The following is an 18,427-nucleotide window of genomic DNA, read 5'->3' as shown; positions in this document are numbered from 1 at the left end:
GGAGAGGGGGAGGGGGAGGGGTGGAGAAGCAGATGGGCGCTTCTCCTGTGTGCCCTGGCCGGGAATCAAACCCGGGACTTCTGCAAGCCAGTCCGACGCTCTACCACTGAGCCAACCGGCCAGGGCCCTCAGATTCTTTTTGATACTGACTCCCCCCAACAGAGAATCCAGAGAGGGCTCAGTGAGCACACTCATTTGTCCAAGAGCCCCACAGAAGGCCATCAAGTAAGGGTCCTAAAAATTATCTTAGTGAAGCCTTCAAAGATTGGAGGAAGAGACTAGCATTCTGATTTATGGAATAAGGAAGACGAGTGTACTACAGTACTTGCTAAAGCAAAAGAGAACTCCAGTAAATTCAATTTAAAAAATAAAATAGAAATAGGGAAAAAAAAAGACTGATACTTAACAAAATACAATCTCTCTGAACAAAGTAGAACTAACAAATAGGGTTTGAGAAGTATGGATTTCAGAGTGGCATATTTTCAGAACCTGGAGTGTTTTATGGATTGGCTCACTGTTAGCTGTGGTATGTAGAAAGATTGGCAGACCAGGAAGCAGGAATGATGATTACTGGAGGGAGGCTATGGTTGATTGGCAAGCTTGAAGAAGCCTGGGGCTGTCACTGATTGGCTGCCTTGCATCGGTGTGGCTATTGGAGCAAAGTAGTTGCCCTTTAACAGGAACAGGTGTAAACTGGTTCACTGGTTATTTGCTTACCTCTTGAAACAAGGGCCCAAAACCAGGCTGTCTTTCCCTCTAATTTGGAGACTAGGAACTCTACTATATATTTCTGACAGCTGCATAATAATTTAAACTCTTTACTCACTAGGCAGTCAGGAGTCATGAAAATTTTTAGTCAGGGGAGTGACATGATTAAATCATTTGCAAGCTTGTGAAAGATGGATTGTAGGAAAAAAAAGTCCAAAAGGTGGGTAGAAGGCTGTTGAAGATGCTAGATTTTAGTATGTTCTGAGGCATAGCCTTAGTAAGAAGAAAAGAATGCAGATTTTTATGACACATTAATATCTTAATATTTTCCTATTCATAAGTTATATTTGCTACATCTTGTCAGTACAAGTGTGCCATTTGCCACTGTCAGCAGCCCCATTCTTGTTCTTCTGTCTCCTCCCCCACCTTTTACCTTCCCCTCTATCCCTCTCTCCAGTAGAAAAATTAACAGTGATACCAAGGAAGAATTGCTAGTGAATATCAACATTGTTCTAATTAATAAGTCAGAAATAACTTAAAAACAGTCCTTTGAGAGAGAAAAGGCCTTGATTTCTGACCATTTTCTTTGTTTTCTTAGATAATTAAATTGAAAGCTGAAGCCCGGCTGGACCTGCTAAAGCAGATTGGTGTTTCTGTGGACACGTGGCTAAAGAGTGCAATGAACCAAGTAATGGAAGAACTGGAAAATGAGCGGTGGGCCCGCCTTCCTGCAGTGACCAATAATGGCACTTTACACTCGGTACGGTTTCTCTTCTTGGATATGATAGGCTGACTTCCTTTAAAGGATGATATGCCTTGACTATGTAGCCAAATCAAATAATGGCCAGAATTTTAAAGAAAAAATAATGGTTTTCCTAGTAGTTTGGATTTTTGTTTTTGTTTTCTAACCTTTCACTATTGAATGAAACTTGAGTGTAAGAAAGAAGGGGTGGGGAGAATAGTGCTGTGTGTGTGTGTGTGTGTGTGTGTGTGTGAGAGAGAGACAGAGTCAGAGAGAGGGACAGATAGGGACAGACAGGAGGGGAGAGAGATGAGAAACATCAGTTCTTTGTTGCTGTTCCTTAGTTGTTCATTGATTGATTTCACATATGTGCCTTGTCTGAGGGGCTACAGCAGACTAAGTGACCCCTTGCTCGAGCCAGCAACCTTGGGCTCAAGCCTTGCTCAAACCTAATGAGCCTGCACTCAAGCTGGCAACCTCGGGGTCTCGAACCTGGATCCTTCGCATCCCAGCCCAGTGCTCTATCCACTGCACCACCACCTGGTCAGGCAAGGGAATAGTGCTTTTTAAAAATGTTCAGTGAACATATTATCACTGGTTGGTTGATCAGTGCTGATTTGCCATACTTATTATCCCATTCATAAGTAGATATGCTTCTTGTATGGAAGTATCAGAATAAAGATTTTAATCCAGGCTTTCTGAAGTTCTCATAAGTCTTTTCTAGTGTAAATGAAAATAAACACCCAGAGAGATGGAAACAATCTTAAAGAAGGGAAAAGAATACTCTTAATTTGTTGCTTTGTCTGTTCAGTTCTGTTCTCAAGGGCTTTCACACTCTGCTCACAGTATCCTACATCTGAGAGATGGTGTCTTCCAAACAAGGCCAGAACTCAAGCTTAAGTTTTTGAGGTCAGGGCTCTCTCCACTTCAATACCATCCAGTTAAACCTTAGTGTTTTATTTGGAAATCTGAGTACCAGAAAAGTTCAGTGCTTTGCCTAATGTATCCGTGGGTATATGGTGCCTAGCTGGTCAGACTAAAGTAACTCCTGCTGCTACCTCCTCACTTTTCTCTCATCCTGTTTATTTCCTCGTGACATTTATTACAACCTTTGTATCTTCGTTATTTGTTTTCTTTGTTTATCATCTGTCTTTCTCTCTATAATGTAACCTCTGTGCCTACCTGGTTCACTGTTGTGCATAGCAAAATGCCTGGCACTTAGTAGGTACTCAATAAACATCTGTTGAAGAAGGAAATGAATGACTGGATGGACGGATAGAGGAAATAGTGGCAAACTAAAAGCTAAAATTCTAATCTCCCAACTTCCCACTATAGTGTATCTATAGTGCCCTTTCAATGCTTGTGCCCTTCAGATTAAAAAAGACACCCCTGCATGACCAGGTGGTGGCGCAGTGAAAAGAGCATTGACCTGGCACTCTAGGACCCAGATTCAAACCCTGAGGTAGCCTGCTTGAGCACAGGCTCATGATCTTGAGCGCAGGGTTGCCGGCCTGAGTGGGGATCATAGACATGACCCCATGGTTGCTGGTTTGAGCCCAAGGTCACTGGCTTGAGCAAGGGGTCACTAGCTTGGCTGGAGCACCCTAGTCAAGGCACATATGAGAAAGCAATCAATGAACAACTAAGATGCCTCAACTATGAGTTGATGCTTCTCATCTCTCTCCCTTCCTGTCTGTCTGTCCCTCCCATCCCCACTCTTTTTCTCTCTTTAAGGAAAAGCAATATATTATTTTTATTTTACTATTAACCCAGCTGGGGAAAATAAGTGCACATCACCCATGTGACTTTGGTTAAAAGAGTTTTCCCTGTTTTCAATGCAACTTTTTTTTTTTTAGTGAGAGAGACAGGAAGAGAGAGAGAGATGAGAAGCATCAACTCATAGTTGTGCCTGACCAGGCTGTGGCGCAGTGGATAGAATGTCGGACTGGGATGTTGAGAACCCAGGTTCGAGACCCCAAGGTCGCCAGGTTGAGCGCGGGCTCATCTGATTTGAGCAAAGCTCACCAGCTTGAGCCCAAGGTCGCTGGCTCAAGCAAGGGGTTACTCGGTCTGCTGTAGCCTGCCGGTCAAGGCACATATGAGAAATCAATCAATGAACAACTAAGGAGCCACAACAAAGAATTGATGTTTCTCATCTCTCTCTCTTCCTGTCTGTCTGTCCCTATCTGTTCCTCTCTCTGACTCTCTCTGTCACAAAAAAAAACCCAAAAAACTTAAAAAAAAAAATCTCATAGTTGTGTCACTATAGTTGTTCATTAACTGCTTCTCATATGTGCCTTGACAGAGGGCTCAAGCCAAGACAGGGACCACTTGCTTAAGCCAACAACCTTGGGCTTCAAACCAATGACTTTTGGACTCAAGACAGCCACTGTAGGATCATGTCAGTAATCCCATGCTCAAGCTGGTGAGCCCAGGCTCAAGCCAGCAACCTCAAGGTTTCAAATCTGGGGCCTCAGTTTTCCGGGTTGATACTCTATCCACTATGCCACCACTGGTTGGGCTTTAGTGCATCTTTTAAAAGTCAACTTGTAAAACAGATCAACAAAAAAAAATAAAAATAAAAGTCAACTTGACTTGGTGTCATGAACACACAATGTAATATATAGAAGATGTATTATAGAATTGTACACCTGAATTCTGTGTAGTTTTATTAACCAGTGTCACCCCAATAAATTTATTTTTAAAGTGAGAATAGGGTAGGCAGAGACCGACTCCCACTAGCACCCCAACCGGAATCCATGCAGCAAGCCCCCTATGGGGCAATGTTCTGCCCATCTGGGGCGTTGTCCTGTTGCTCAGCAACCCAGCTGTTTTAGCACCTGAGGCAGAGGCCATGGAACCATCCTCAGCACCCAGGGTCAACTTGCTTCAATCGAGCCATGACTGTGGGAGGAGAAAGAGAGAGAGAGAGAGAGAGAGAGATAAGAGGGGGAGGGGTGAAGAAGCATATGGTTGTTTCTTTTGTGTGCCCTGACCAGGAATCAAACCCGGGATATCCACACACCAAACTGACGCTCTACCACTGAGCCAACTGGCCAGGGCCAATAATTTTATTTTAAAAAGTTTTTAGCCTGACCTGTGGTGGCACAGTGGATAAAGCGTCATCCTGGAACACTCAGGTTGCCGGTTCAAAACCCTGGGCTTGCCTGGTCAAGGCACATATGGAAGTAGATGCTTCCTGCTCCTTCCCCCTTCTCTCTCTCTCTCCTCTCTAAAATGAATAAATAAAGTCTTTAAAAAAATTTTTAAGTCAAATTCACATCTACCTCAGGTTATTCTGTTGTGCAGGAGTTATAATGACAGCAAACTCCAGACACGGATTTGCTTTTGACTTCTTCAACAGCACTGCTGGCACCATACAAACCCATGCTTTTCCTCGGACTCTCACCTTTTCTAACTAAATCAGCTGGGCTGCCTCTTATCACCTTTGTGCCTACTTTCTGAGCAAGTCAGAGATGAATGAAACTTGGTCTTTCTCATCAGAGCTGACATGCTGGTAGAACAGACAGGCTTTTTTTTTTTTTTCAGACAGGCTTTTATAGATCTTTGTGTTACGTGGCAGTGTGCGACTGGGCTAGCGCATAGTGAACCCAAAATTGCTTGCTTCTAACTCATCTGCACACTTTAGAAAAAGTCACTTCTCTCTGGGTTTCAGAGAGAAAGATTAAATAATTCCAAGATCCCTTCCAACTCCAAAATCTCATGATTTTCTGAAACGCTGACGGTAAAGCTCAATATCAGCTAGAGAGATAGGAAAAAACTTCACCCAAGAAGGAAATGTCATTTCAGATAGTCCTTGAAGAATTTTAACAGAAGATAAAAGTCTTCTGAGTGTGAAGGAAGGAAATAAAGACAGGCCTAGTACAGTATCTGGCAGTGAGTAGTACAGTGTGATAGTGTGTGTTGATCAAATTGGGTGTTTTTGAGCCTGACCTGTGATGGCACAGTGGATAAAAGCATCGACCTGGAATGCTGAGGTTGCTGTTCTGAAATCCCAAGCTCGTCTGGTCAAGGCACATACAAGAAGCAACTACTACGAGTTGATGCTTCCCACTCCACACCCCCATTTTCTCTCTCTTTCCTCTCTCGAAAATCAATAAATAAAATCTTTTTTTTAATTGAGTGTTTTTGCCTGACCAGATGGTGGCACAGTGGAGAGAGCATCGGACTGGGATGCTGAGGACCCAGGTTCAAAACCCTGAGGTCACTGGCTTCACCAGTGGGCTCACCAGCTTGAGCACTGGGTCACTGGCTTGAGCGTGGGATCATAGACATGACCCCATGACCGCTGGCTTGAGGCCAAAGGTTGCTGGCTTGAAGCCCAAGGTCACTGGTTTGAGCAAGGGGTCACTTGCTCTGCTGGAGCCCCCACCCCTGGTCAAGGCACATATGAGAAAGCAATCAATGAACAACTATGATGCTTCAATAAAGAATTGATGCTGCCTGACTAGGCGGTGGCGCAATGGATAGAGCATCAGACTGGGATGCGGAGGACCCAGGTTCGAGACCCCGAGGTCCCCAGCTTGAGTGCGGACTCATCTGGTTTGAGCAAAGCTCACCAGCTTGGACCCAGGGTCGCTGGCTCAAGCAAGGGGTTACTCAGTCTGCTGAAGGCCCATGGTCAAGGCACATATGAGAAAGCAATCAATGAACAACTAAGGTGTCACAACGAAAAACTAATGATTGATGCTTCTCATCTCTCTCCGTTCCTGTCTGTCCCTATCTATCCCTCTCTCTGACTCTCTCTCTGTCTCTGTTTTTAAAAAAAAGAAGAAAAATTGATGCTTCTCTCTCGCTCACTTAAAAAAAATAAAGATTGGGTGTTTTTGAGACCTGTCTTTTTGAGAATGCATCAGCTCATCTAGAGACTAACATCTGTACGAAAGGAGCACTTTGCGATTCCATTCCACTCTTTTCTTTCCTTTAGTCAGTCTTATGGGGCTTGTGTCTTCCTGCTGTCAGCTGAACTAACAATATAAATAAGAGAGAGAGTAGGCACAGAATAGCTTAATGAAACCTCAATTTTAATTTAACCTGCTTTTAATTAACAGCACTGAAATTATTCAGAGGGAGTTGTACCTCTTTACACTGGCAGCTAGCTGGCTAGGAACGTAAATCAGAACTACACATTCTGGGACCAAATTATTTCTTCCATTATAGATGCCAACAAAAACATTAGTCATCAAGTTTATAATTTCCTTCCATCTGGAAAATATGGTTAATACTGCCGTTAGACATCAATAGTGTAAAGTACCTTATAGAAGATAAATATTTTTAAGATATACAGCCTGTAGGCCCTGGCCGGTTGGCTCAGTGGTAGAGCATCGGCCTGGAGTGCAGAAGTCCCGGGTTCAATTCCCGGCCAGGGCACACAGGAGAAGCGTGTATTTGCTTCTCCGCTCCTCCCCCTCTCCTTCCTCTCTATCTCTCTCTTCCCCTCCCGCAGCCGAGGCTCCATTGGAGCAAAGATGGCCCGGGCGCTGGGGATGGCTCCATGGCCTCTGCCTCAGGTGCTAGAGTGGCTCTGGTCACAACAGAGCGACGCCCCGGATGGGCAGAGCATCACCCCCTGGTGGGCGTGCCAGGTGGATCCCAGTCAGGTGCATGCGGGAGTCTGTCTGCCTGCCTCCCCATTTCCAACTTCAGAAAAATACAAAAAAAAGATATACAGCCTGTTTAGCTTATAGAATGAGAAAATAACTATATTTAATTGGGTATTAACTCTTTGCCTTCTGTAATATGCTGTAGTACAGAATATAGGATTGGGAAGAAAAAAAGACAAAGAATCACAGAATATAGCAACCTTATTATTTTTTTGAGAGACAGACGAGACAGACAGACAGGAAAGGAGAAAGATGAGAAGCATCAACTTGTAGTTGTAGCACTTTAGTTGTTCACTGATTCTCATATGTGCCTTGACCAGGGGTCTCCAACCAAGCCAATGATCCCTTGCTCAAGCCAGTGACATTGGAGTTTCAAACCTGGGGCCTCAGTGTCCCAGGTCAACACTCTATCCACTGCACTCCCATTGGTCAGGCTGGCAATATTTTTTAAAAGGGAGAGCAGTCTACTGATAGAGTTATTCAATTGATGGTTAAACAGAGCCTACACACAGCTTCCTATGATTGGATTGCTGCCAGTGACCTCAGCTTTCACTCATTCCTCCCTTCTCCTATTTTCTTGCCTTCTCTTACTCAAAACTCCAATTTACTGCCTAATGTTAAAATTATATTAATTTTAGAATAAGAAAAGTTAGATAGCCAGACTACCAAAAAAATTAGAAAGTCCAGTAGAAAAGAAAATGACCTAACACTCCATCCTTTTTTTTTTTTTTTTTTAAGATTTTATTTATTGCCCTGGCTGGATGGCTTGGTTGGTTAGAGCATCATCCTGAAGCACAGAGGTTACCAGTTCAGTTCCTAGTCAAAGCACATATAAGAACAGATCAAGCCTGACCAGGCGGTGGCGCAGTGGATAGAGCGTTGGACTGGGATGTGGAAGGACCCAGATCCGAGACTCCGAGGTCGCCAGCTTGAGCGCGGGCTCATCTGGCTTGAGCAAAAAGCTCACCAGCTTGGACCCAGGGTCGCTGGCTCCATTAAGGGGTTACTCAGTCTGCTGAAGGCCCGCAGTCAAGGCACATATGAGAAAGCAATCAGTGAACAACTAAGGAGTTGCAATGAAAAACTGATGATTGATGCTTCTCATCTCTCCGTTCCTTTCTGTCTATCCCTCTCTCTGACTCTCTCTGTCTCTGTAAAAAAAAAAAGAGGTGATCAATGTTCTTCTCTCTCTCTCTTTCCCCCCTTCCTCTCTCTAAAATCGATAAATAAAATAAAAATAATAAAAATTGCATTTATTGCCTGGCCTGTGGTGGCGCAGTGGATAAAGCATTGACCTATAATGCTGAGGTGTTATAGGTCAAGAAGGTGTTATAATACAAGAAGCAATTACTATAAGTTGATGCTTCCCACTCCTCCCCCCTTCTCTCTCTTTCACTCTTTTTCTCTCTCCCTGTCTTCCTCCCTCTCCTTCCTCTCTCATAGTAGTTGCTTGTCCTATATGCCTTGAGCAGGCAAGCCAGAGGTTTCAAACCAGTGACCTCAGCATTCCAGGTTGATGCTTTATCCACTGAGCCACCACAGGTCAGGGTAAAGCTCCATCCTTTTAACACCACTGTTAGCAACTTGATATAATTCCTCTTTCTACTATTCTTTTTTTAACATATTTACCATAATGTTAATTTTATATTTTTTTTTCCTTTTTAGAGAGATTGAGAGAGAGGGACAGACAAGACAGGAAGGGAGAGAGATTAGTTGTTCGTCGATTGTTTTCTCATATATGCCTTGACTGGGGTGCTGCAGCTAAGCTAGTGACACCTTGCTCAAGCCAACGACCTTGGGCTCAAGCCAGCAACCTTCAGGCTCAAGCCAGCAACGATGGGGTCATGTCTATGATCCTACGTTCAAGCTGACAGCTGGGTGCTCAGCATCCCAGGCCAACACTCTATCCACTGTGCCACTGCCTGGTCAGGCAATTTTATATATTTTTCCATCTAATATTGCTGAATGGTTTTCATAATCATCCTTTTTATGACTGTATAGTATTCCATCAGGAAAACGTACTATAATTCATTTAAGTAACTATTCCCTTATAGGTTAAATATTTAGATTGCCTCCAGATAGTCTAAATAACACTCTAAGAAACATTTATGTGGCCCTGGCCGGTTGGCTCAGCGGTAGAGCGTCGGCCTGGCGTGCGGGGGACCCAGGTTCAATTCCCGACCAGGGCACATAGGAGAAGCACCCATTTGCTTCTCCACCCCCCCCTTCCTCTCGGTCTCTCTCTTCCCCTCCCGCAGCTGAGGCTCCATTGGAGCAAAGATGGCCCGGGCGCTGGGGATGGCTCCTTGGCCTCTGCCCCAGGCACTGGAGTGGCTCTGGTCGCAAAAGAGCGACCCCCCCGGAGGGGCAGAGCATCACCCCCTGGTGGGCGTGCTGGGTGGATCCCGGTCGGGCGCATGCAGGAGTCTGACTGTCTCTTCCCGTTTCCAGCTTCAGGGAAAAAAAAAAAAAAAGAAAGAAAGAAACATTTATGTAAATATTTTTCTCATGCTGGGAATTTTTTTTCAGTAATATAGATTGTTAAAAGTAGAATTGCGGCTCTGACCAGTGGCTCAGCGGCAAAGCATTGGCCTGGTGTGTGGAAGTCCTGCGTTCAATTCCCGGCCAGAGCATACAGGAAGAGCACTCATCTGCTTCTCCACCCTTCCCCCTCTCCTTCCTCTCTATCTCTCTTTCCCTCCCACAGCCAAGACTCCACTGAAGCAAAAAGTTGGCCCGGGCGCTGAGGACAGCTTCATGGCCTCCGCCTCAGGCACTAAAATGACTGGCAGAAACGGAGCAATGCCCTAGATAGTCAGAACATCGCCCCCTGTTGGGCATGCCGGGTGGATCCCCTTTGGGCGCATGCAGGAGTCTTGACTGCCTCCCCAATTCTAACTTCAGAAAAATACAAAAAAAATAATAAGAAGAAGAAGTAGAATTGCTGGGTCAGGTATCTATATTTCTTTGAGTTTGGTTTGTTTTCTTTCTTTTTATTATTTTTTCTTTAGATTCTCAAACTATAGCTAACACCGTTTACATGACTTTCTTGTCTTCATCCACTTCACCCAGCTACTATACAAAGGCATCCTAACATCTACTTTGTTGTGCAGCCTCTAAGAATATGAGCATTTTATACAGTTGCATAGAAATAAATTCTGAGTCCACTCACTATGAAGACCATGCTGAATAATGTGTTTGAAAGACAAAGAGCCCTGGCTGGATAGCTTGGTTGGGTTAGAGCATCGGCCCAAAGCACAAAGGTTCCTGGTTCAATCCCTAGTTAGGGCACATGCAGGAATGGAACAATGTTTCTGTCTCTCTCTCTCTCCCTATCCCTCTAAAATCAATTAAGTAAACATTAAAAATTTTTTAAAAAGAAAGAAAAACAAAGAGATTAAATATTTTTAATCTTCAGGATGATAATTTGGTTTCCATCTGCTTCAATAATGCTCAGTAGTCTTTGCAGTCCAATGGGCTCTGTTTTTGAAATATGAAAATCTATTGATTTGAGCTAATCCCAAAGAAAATAAACAATGAATTTTTGTAATGCAATAAATGTAAACCATGATATTTATAAAATACCCTTGCAAAAATCTTCAGTCGTTTTATATTTACAATATTTCCAAATGGGCAGTGGTTTTTCTTATTGAACTAACCTCCATACTTAAACAGCCCATGCCTGACTAGTGGTAGCACAGTGGATAGAGCATCAACCTGGGATGCTGAGGTCCCAGGTTTGAAACCCCAAGGTCGCTGGCTTGAGCAAGGGGTTGCTGGCTCAGCTTGAGCCCACCAGTTAAGGCACACATGAGAAACAATCAGTGAACTATAGTGACAAAACTATGAGTTGATGCTTCTCATCTCTTTTCCTTCCTGTCTTTTCCTCTCTCCCTCTCTCTCTCTCAAAAAAATAAAATATAATATAATAAAAGTAAATAAACAGCCCACATATTTTTAGTGAAACTGACATTTCAAATTCCTAGTTAGGATCAATTTTATTTAATTTAGTAAGCATGTATTGAGCCTACACTGCTTATAATGAAGCTCGTTGCTATCTGCTGGGAATTACCAAGATGAATATAATATAAGTTGAATTGGTATCCACAGATTCATTGGCAACTAGTCCATGACAGCCAAGACCAAAAAGATGGACACTGAAAAGATGTGAGACTTTCACTTAATTTAAGAGAAGTGTCTCCAACTGTGTTGTGTTCTTTGATTTTCTGCATGGGCATAACTAAAGTGCTTGACAGATCCTTATACATAGCACATGTTCAAAAATACTAATCTGAACATCAAGATGAGCAACTACTCCATCCAGTTCTACCAACTAAGCTTAAAATGCTACTAAACGGAGGGAGTTTATATCATTAAAGCATCTATTCTGTACCAGGTCCTATGTTAGGCACATGCATACATAATTTCAGTTAGTAGTCACAACAATTCTAAATGTGTTCACAGACAAGGAGACAGACTTGGAAGAATATTAAACATCTCACCCAGTAGCACACAGCTAGTAAGTGGAGAGAGCAGGAATTTGAATCCAGATATGTCTGCCTCTAAAGCCCTGCTCTTTATCATACTTTCTTACCTTATGGATAACCCTTATTTCTCTAACCTTTATCATGATTTATTCTAATTGCTGTGCATTTCTTTTTTCCTTTTTTTAAAGCATGTGTTGAATCATCATTGAATATTTTATTTTCAATGTAATTAATGGTCTTGCAGCATCGTCAAGTACTATGTGGCCAGTTGTCATTAAAATTTCCAAGCTTTAATAATATTAACAATTTTGCTGAGGTATGATTGACATAAATAGATTGTACATATCTAAAGTATACAATTTGCTCCATCTTGGCATATGAATTCACCAGTGAGAACCTTGTTTTCTCATGCTCTTTCCAGCCCCTCAGTCAACCACTGATCTTCTGCCTGTCACTATAGATTAGTTTAAGTTTCCTAGAATTTTCTATAAACAGAACCAAACAATATGTACCTTTTTTTTTTGGTCTGGCTTCTTTGACTCAGCATGATTATTTTGAAGATCATGCATCTTGTTCCATGTATCAGTAGTTCCATTTCTTTCTTTTTTTGTTTTTTACAAGGACAGAGAGAGAGTCAGAGATAGGGACAGACAGAGAGGAACGGAGAGAGATGAGAAGCATCAATCATCAGTTTTTTGTTGCAACACCTTAGTTGTTCATTGATTGCTTTCTCATATGTGCCTTGACCGCTTGACTGCGAGCCTTCAGCCGACCGAGTAACCCCATACTCGAGCCAGTGACCTTGGGTCCAAGCTGGTGAGCTTTTTATTTTTTTTTTCAAGCCAGATGAGCCAGCGCTCAAGCTGGCAACCTCGGGGTCTCGAACCTGGGTTCTCTGCATCCCAGTCCGACACTCTATCCACTGTGCCACCATCTGGTCAGACAGCAGTTTCATTTCTTTTCATTGCTTAGTTGTGTTCAGTTGTATGAATATACCACACTATTTGTTTATTCATTCACCTGATGGTGGGCATTTGGATTGTTTGGGGTTGTTACAAGTAAAACTACTTTGAACATATGTTTTGAGTGGGTTATATAGTGGATGTATATTTAACATTTTAAGAAACTGCCAAACTGTTTTCCAGAGTGGTTGTACCATTTTACATTCCCATCAGTAGGTACTGGTGTTTCATTTATTTCACAACCTTGTCAACACTTGGTTTGGCCAGTTTTTTTTTAATTTAGACATTTAATTTAGATCTATTTGACATTCTAATAGGTATGTAGTAGTGTATCATTATAATTTTAATTTGCTTTCCATTAATAATTTTGAATATCTTTTCATATGAGGGAATATTGTCTTCATTGAAATAATGTTGAGAAGTTAAATAATTTTCCCAAAGTCACACAACAAATAAATGGCTAAGTCAGCATTCAAACCCATGTATGTTGGACCTAGAGGATCCATTGCTCTCTAGTTCATTATATTACCTTAAAGTTGACAAGGCCCTTTCAGAGATAATATTTTGCTGAGTATAAGACGAGTATAACTATTTACCCTTGCAATAAGAGTAAACATTTTTTAACATCTAAGAAAGGGAAAATATTAGTACAGCTAGAAAGAATAGTTGTGGTTGAAGTTCTGTCAAGTGACAGGAAGGAAAAGAGTTAAGAGAACAGTTGTTAAGAAACGGAGCCCTGGCCTGACCAGGCGGTGGCGCAGTGGATAGAGCATCGGACTGGGATGCGGAGGACCCAGGTTCAAAATCCTGAGGTCGCCAGTTTGAGTGTGGGCTCATCTGGTTTGAGCAAGGCTTACCAGCTTGAACCCAAGGTCGCTGGCTTGAGCAAGGGGTCACTCGGTCTGCTGTAGCCCCCCATTCAAGGCACATATGAGAAAGCAATCACTGAACAACTAAGGTGCCGCAACAAAGAATTGATGCTTCTCATCTCTCTCCCTTCTAGTCTGTCTGTTCCTCTCTCTGTCTCTCTCTATCTTTGTCCAAAAAAAAGGACAAAAAGAAACGGAGCCCTGGCCAGATAGCTTGATTCGTTGGAGCTTCGCCCCAAAGCATGGAGGTTGCCAGTTTGATCCCTTGTCAGGGCACATACAGGAACAGAGAGATGTTCCTATCTCTCTCTCTAACCATCTCTCTCTTTCTCTCTCCTCCTCTCCCCCTCCCCTTTCTAAAAGTCAATAAAATAATTTTAAAAATTTTTTTAGCCTGACCAGGCGGTGGCGCAGTGGATAGAGCATCGGACTGGGATGCGGAAGATCCAGGTTCGAGACCCTGAGGTCACCAGCTTGAGCACAGGCTCATCTGGTTTGAGCAAAAGCCCACCAGCGTGAACCCAAGGTCGCTGGCTCCAGCAAGGGGTTACTCAGTCTGCTGAAGGCCCACGGTCAAGGCACATATGAGAAAGCAATCAATGAACAACTAAGGTGTTGCAATGCGCAATGAAAAACTAATGATTGATGCTTCTCATCTCTCTCTGTTCCTGTCTGTCTGTCCCTGTCTATCCCTCTCTCTGACTCACTCTCTGTCTCTGTAAAAAAATAAAATAATAAAAAAAAAATTTTTTTTTTCTTTCTTTCTTTTTTTTTTTTTTTTGTATTTTTCTGAAGCTGGAAATGGGGAGAAACAGTCAGACAGACTCCCGCATGCGCCCAACCGGGATCCACCCGGCACGCCCACTAGGGAGCGATGCTCTGCCCCTCCAGGGCGTCGCTCTGCCGTGACCAGAGCCACTCTAGCGCCTGGGGCAGAGGCCAAGGAGCCATACCCAGCACCCGGGCCATCTTTGCTCCAATGGAGCCTCGGCTACGGGAGGGGAAGAGAGAGACAGAGAGGAAGGAGGGGAGGGGGTGGAGAAGCAAATGGGCGCTTCTCCTATGTGCCCTGGCCGAGAATCGAACCCGGGTCCCCCGCATGCCAGGCCGATGCTCTACCGCTGAGCCAACCTGCCAGGGCCAAAAAAAATTTTTTTTAAATAAAAATATTTTTTAAAAAGAGACAGAGCAATGCAAAAGCATGACAGTGATGACCCCTATTGCTGTCACTGCAACCTTTTGTTCCCTTTTATGAGAATCAGAAAATGAACTCAAAATAAAGGGGAAGGAAGGAATGTTTAGTATCAAACAACATTGCCAAGATAAAATGTTCTGGATTGATTCCCAGTGCCAAAGCACAGTACATATTAACATTCCTTATATAGTTTTGGAAACTCGTTCTATGCACAGTGGCTTTAATTTTAGTTTTTATAGATGTATGGGTGTTCTGTTTCGTTGCAGTGCCAACAGTTTCTTTTTTTTTTTTTTAATGTCTATAACCTTTACTAGAATATGAAAGCAATTTCTAGCATATGCTTCTCCTCTTTTATGACAGAATGCCCTGTTGGAAAACAGTAGACTCATAAGCCTAAGGTATTTTGAAAGGGTCAATATTTGAGCCTATTTCATCATTGACCTGACTGACCATAGATGAATTATTTTAAGATGAGGTACACAATTACCTCACTCAGTTGTAGAGAATTTCACTAGTAGTTATAAATGAGAATGTATAAGGATTTGGAAATGGAAGCAATAAACGTGATGGAAAATATCCACTATTTATTCTTCTAGAACACACATACACACACACCCACAGTTCTGTAGAATGTTATTAGAGAAATAACAATACCAAGAAGAGCCAGTTTTAAAACATTAGTGATAATTACTCAAGAGGAATCACTTTAATTTATTAAAAAAGTAGAACCTGACAGTATAAGTAGCCTCTACTTTTTGATTCACTGAATCCCAGGAAACCTCTCCAGTCACCTCTTACATATTCATGCTTCCCTACGCACTTTGCATTTAGCTGCTGTAGTTTTCCACTCTAGTTTGTGAGCTCCTGCAAAGCATTCATGGTGTCCTTCACTTCATATCTCAGAGCCCAGCAAAGTGTTCATCATATATAGGTATTTGATATTTGAATTAAGTGTTCTACTGTGAGGCCCAATTCTGACTGTTCATTCTTTATATCCTTAATATGTAAATATTGGAGACTTTGTATGTTTGAACAGGGGGGAAAGTAGCCAAATAAGTGCTTATATATAGCTAGAAACAAATTTTTAAGCCTGGTTTTGTTTCTTCTTTATTGGATTTTTAGTTTAAAAAGTAAAACATGCTCTTTTTCTTTCTTTCTTTCTTTCTTTTTTTTTGTGACAGTGACAGAGAGAGGGACAGATACAGACAGACAAGAAGGGAGAGAGATGAGAAGCATCATTTCTTCATTGCAGCACCTTAGTTGTTCATCGATTACCTTCTCATATGTGCCTTGACCTGGGTGGGGGGGTTACAGCAGAGCGAGTGACCCCTTGCTCAAGCCAGTGACCTTGAGCTTCAAGCCAGCGACCTTTGGGCTTAAGCCAGCAACCATGGGGTCATGTCTATGATCCTACATTCAAGCCAGTGACCCTGTGCTCAAGCAGGTGAGCCCATACTCAAGCCGGGTGAGCCCTTCCTGCTCAAGCCAGTTACCTCAGGGTTTCAAACCTGGGTCCTCTGCATCCCAGTCCGACACTCAATCCACTGCGCCACTGCCTGGTCAGGCAAAACATACTCATTCTAATAGTTCAGATAGTACAGAGGTAGGTAAAACACAAGCCAGCCACTCTTCCATTCTGCAGTCATTACTCTTCTTACTCTGCCTCCCTGTTAGATAGTTATGCTTATAAAACTGTTTTTTGGGCCTGACCTATGGTGGCGCAGTGGATAAAGCATCGACCTGGAAATGCTGAGGTCGCTGATTCAAAACCCTGGGCTTGCATGGTCAAGGTACATATGGGAGTTGATGCTTCCAGCTCCTCCCCCCCTTCTCTCTCTCTGTCTCTCTCCTCTCTAAAAAAATGAATAAATAAATTTAAAAAATTTAAAAATTTGTTATTTGTACTTTAATATTATGGACACTACTATATTTTTCTACACTGAATACCATTTTAATAAATATATGCATTTTAGCTGAGGTGGGTAATATACATTTAAACTTGGTAAAAGTTATTTTCTACCTGACCAGTGGTGGTGCAATAAATAATGTCGACCTGAGTTCCCAAGGTCGAAACCCTGAGGTCGCTGGCTTGAGCACAGACTGATCCAGCTTGAGCGCAGGATCGCCAGATTGAGAATGGAGTCATCAACATGATCCCTAGGTTGCTGACTTGAGCCCAAGGTCACTGGCTTGAGCAAGGAGTCACTGGCTCGGCACATATGAGAAGCAATCAGTGAACAACTAAGTGATGCAACTACAAGTTGATGCTTCTCATCTCTCTCCTTCCTGTCTCTCTCTCTCTCTCAAAAAAGACATCTTCCTTGTGCTATATTTCAAAAGGAAAGGTGCCCCATTTTTGTGGTAAAATATATATAACATAAAATGTACCATTTAAACCATTTTTAAGTGTATAGTTTAGTTGTATTAAGTACAATCACATTGTTGTGCAACCATAACTGTCACCTATTTCCAGAACTCTTCATCTTGCAAAAGTAAAACTCTGGGCCCTGGCCAGTTGGCTCAGTGGTAGAGTGTCGGCCTGGTGTGCAGGAGTCCCGGGTTCGATCCCCGGCCAGGGCACACAGGAGAAGCGCCCATCTGCTTCTCCACCCCTCCCCCTCTCCTTCCTCTCTGTCTCTCTCTTCCCCTCCCGCAGCTGGGGCTCCATTGGAGCAAAGTTGGCCCGGGCGCTGAGGATGGCTCTGTGGCCTCTGCCTCAGGCGCTAGAACGGCTCTGGTTGCAACAGAGCAACGCCCCAGATGGGCAGAGCATCGCCCCCTGGTGGGCATGCCGGGTGGATCCTGGTCGGGCACATGTGGGAGTCTGACTGCCTCCCTGTTTCCAACTTCAGAAAAATACAAAAAAATAAAAAAAACTCTGTACCCACTGGACTCTCCCTTTTCCCAACCCTCAATTTCTGACAGCCAGTATTCTACTTTCTGTCTTTGTGAATTTGACTCCTCTGGATACCTCATCTGAGTATAATCGTACAGTATTTATATCTTTGTAACTGACTTATTTCACTTAATATTAATGTCCTCAAGGTTCACCCTTATTGTAGCATAGTCAGAATTTCTTTCCTTTTTAAGGCTGTAATATATTCTATGGTATGTATTTAGCATATTTTGTTTATTCATTTATCAGTCAATGGACACTTGGATTGCTTCTCCCTTTTGGCTATTGTGAATAATGCTGCTATTAACATTGGTGTACAAATATCTACTCAAGTCCCTGCTTTCAAAATCTTTGGGGTATATACCTAGAAGTAAAATTGCTGGATCATATAGTAATTCTTTGTTAAATATTTTGGGAATTGCCATACCATTTTACACTCCTACCAGCAGTACACAAGTGTTCTAATTTCTCCTCTTATCTCCACTTGTTTCCTGTTTTTTATACTAGCCATCCTAATGGGTGTGAAGTGGTATCTTGTTATGTTTTATATGCATTTCCCCAGTGGTTAGTGATGTTGAGCATCTTTTCATGTGCTTATTGCCCATTTGGATATCTTCTTTGGGAAAATGTTTATTCAAGTCCTTCATCCATTTTTTGAGTTGAGTTGCTTTTTTACTGAGTTTTAGGCATTCTTTATATATTCTGGATATTAATCACTTATCAGGTATATGATATGCAAATATTTTGTCCCATTCTGTTGGTTCCCTTTTACTCCGTTGTCCTTTGATACACAAAAGTTTTTTATTTAATCAAGTCCAATATGTCCTTTTTTTTTCTTTGGTTTCTTGAAATCATTGCCAAATCCAATGTCATGAAGATTTTCCCTATGTTTTCTTGTAGGAGCTTTATAGTTTTAGCTTTTATATTTCAGTCTTTGATCCATT

The 18,427-nt window shown here is 42.5% G+C and overlaps 1 protein-coding gene and 1 non-coding gene across 3 annotated transcripts in view; both read left to right on the top strand.

The window, feature by feature from the left end:
* The window catches only part of FCHSD2 (FCH and double SH3 domains 2), a 281,274-nt gene that overhangs the window by 249,683 nt on the left and 13,164 nt on the right, over nucleotides 1-18,427 (top strand). For both annotated transcript variants that reach the window (XM_066367902.1, XM_066367912.1), the window contains exon 13: nucleotides 1,307-1,468. In XM_066367902.1, coding sequence (XP_066223999.1) covers nucleotides 1,307-1,468 — 162 coding nt within the window. The remainder of the gene's footprint in view (nucleotides 1-1,306; nucleotides 1,469-18,427) is intronic.
* TRNAS-GGA (transfer RNA serine (anticodon GGA)) lies at nucleotides 6,766-6,841 on the top strand. The gene has a single exon. It is a non-coding gene; the product is annotated as a tRNA-Ser (tRNA).

Source organism: Saccopteryx leptura, chromosome 1 (genome assembly GCF_036850995.1).
Source record: "Saccopteryx leptura isolate mSacLep1 chromosome 1, mSacLep1_pri_phased_curated, whole genome shotgun sequence".
Classification (NCBI taxonomy): Eukaryota; Metazoa; Chordata; class Mammalia; order Chiroptera; family Emballonuridae; genus Saccopteryx; species Saccopteryx leptura.
This window is presented reverse-complemented; position numbering and strand designations above follow the sequence as displayed.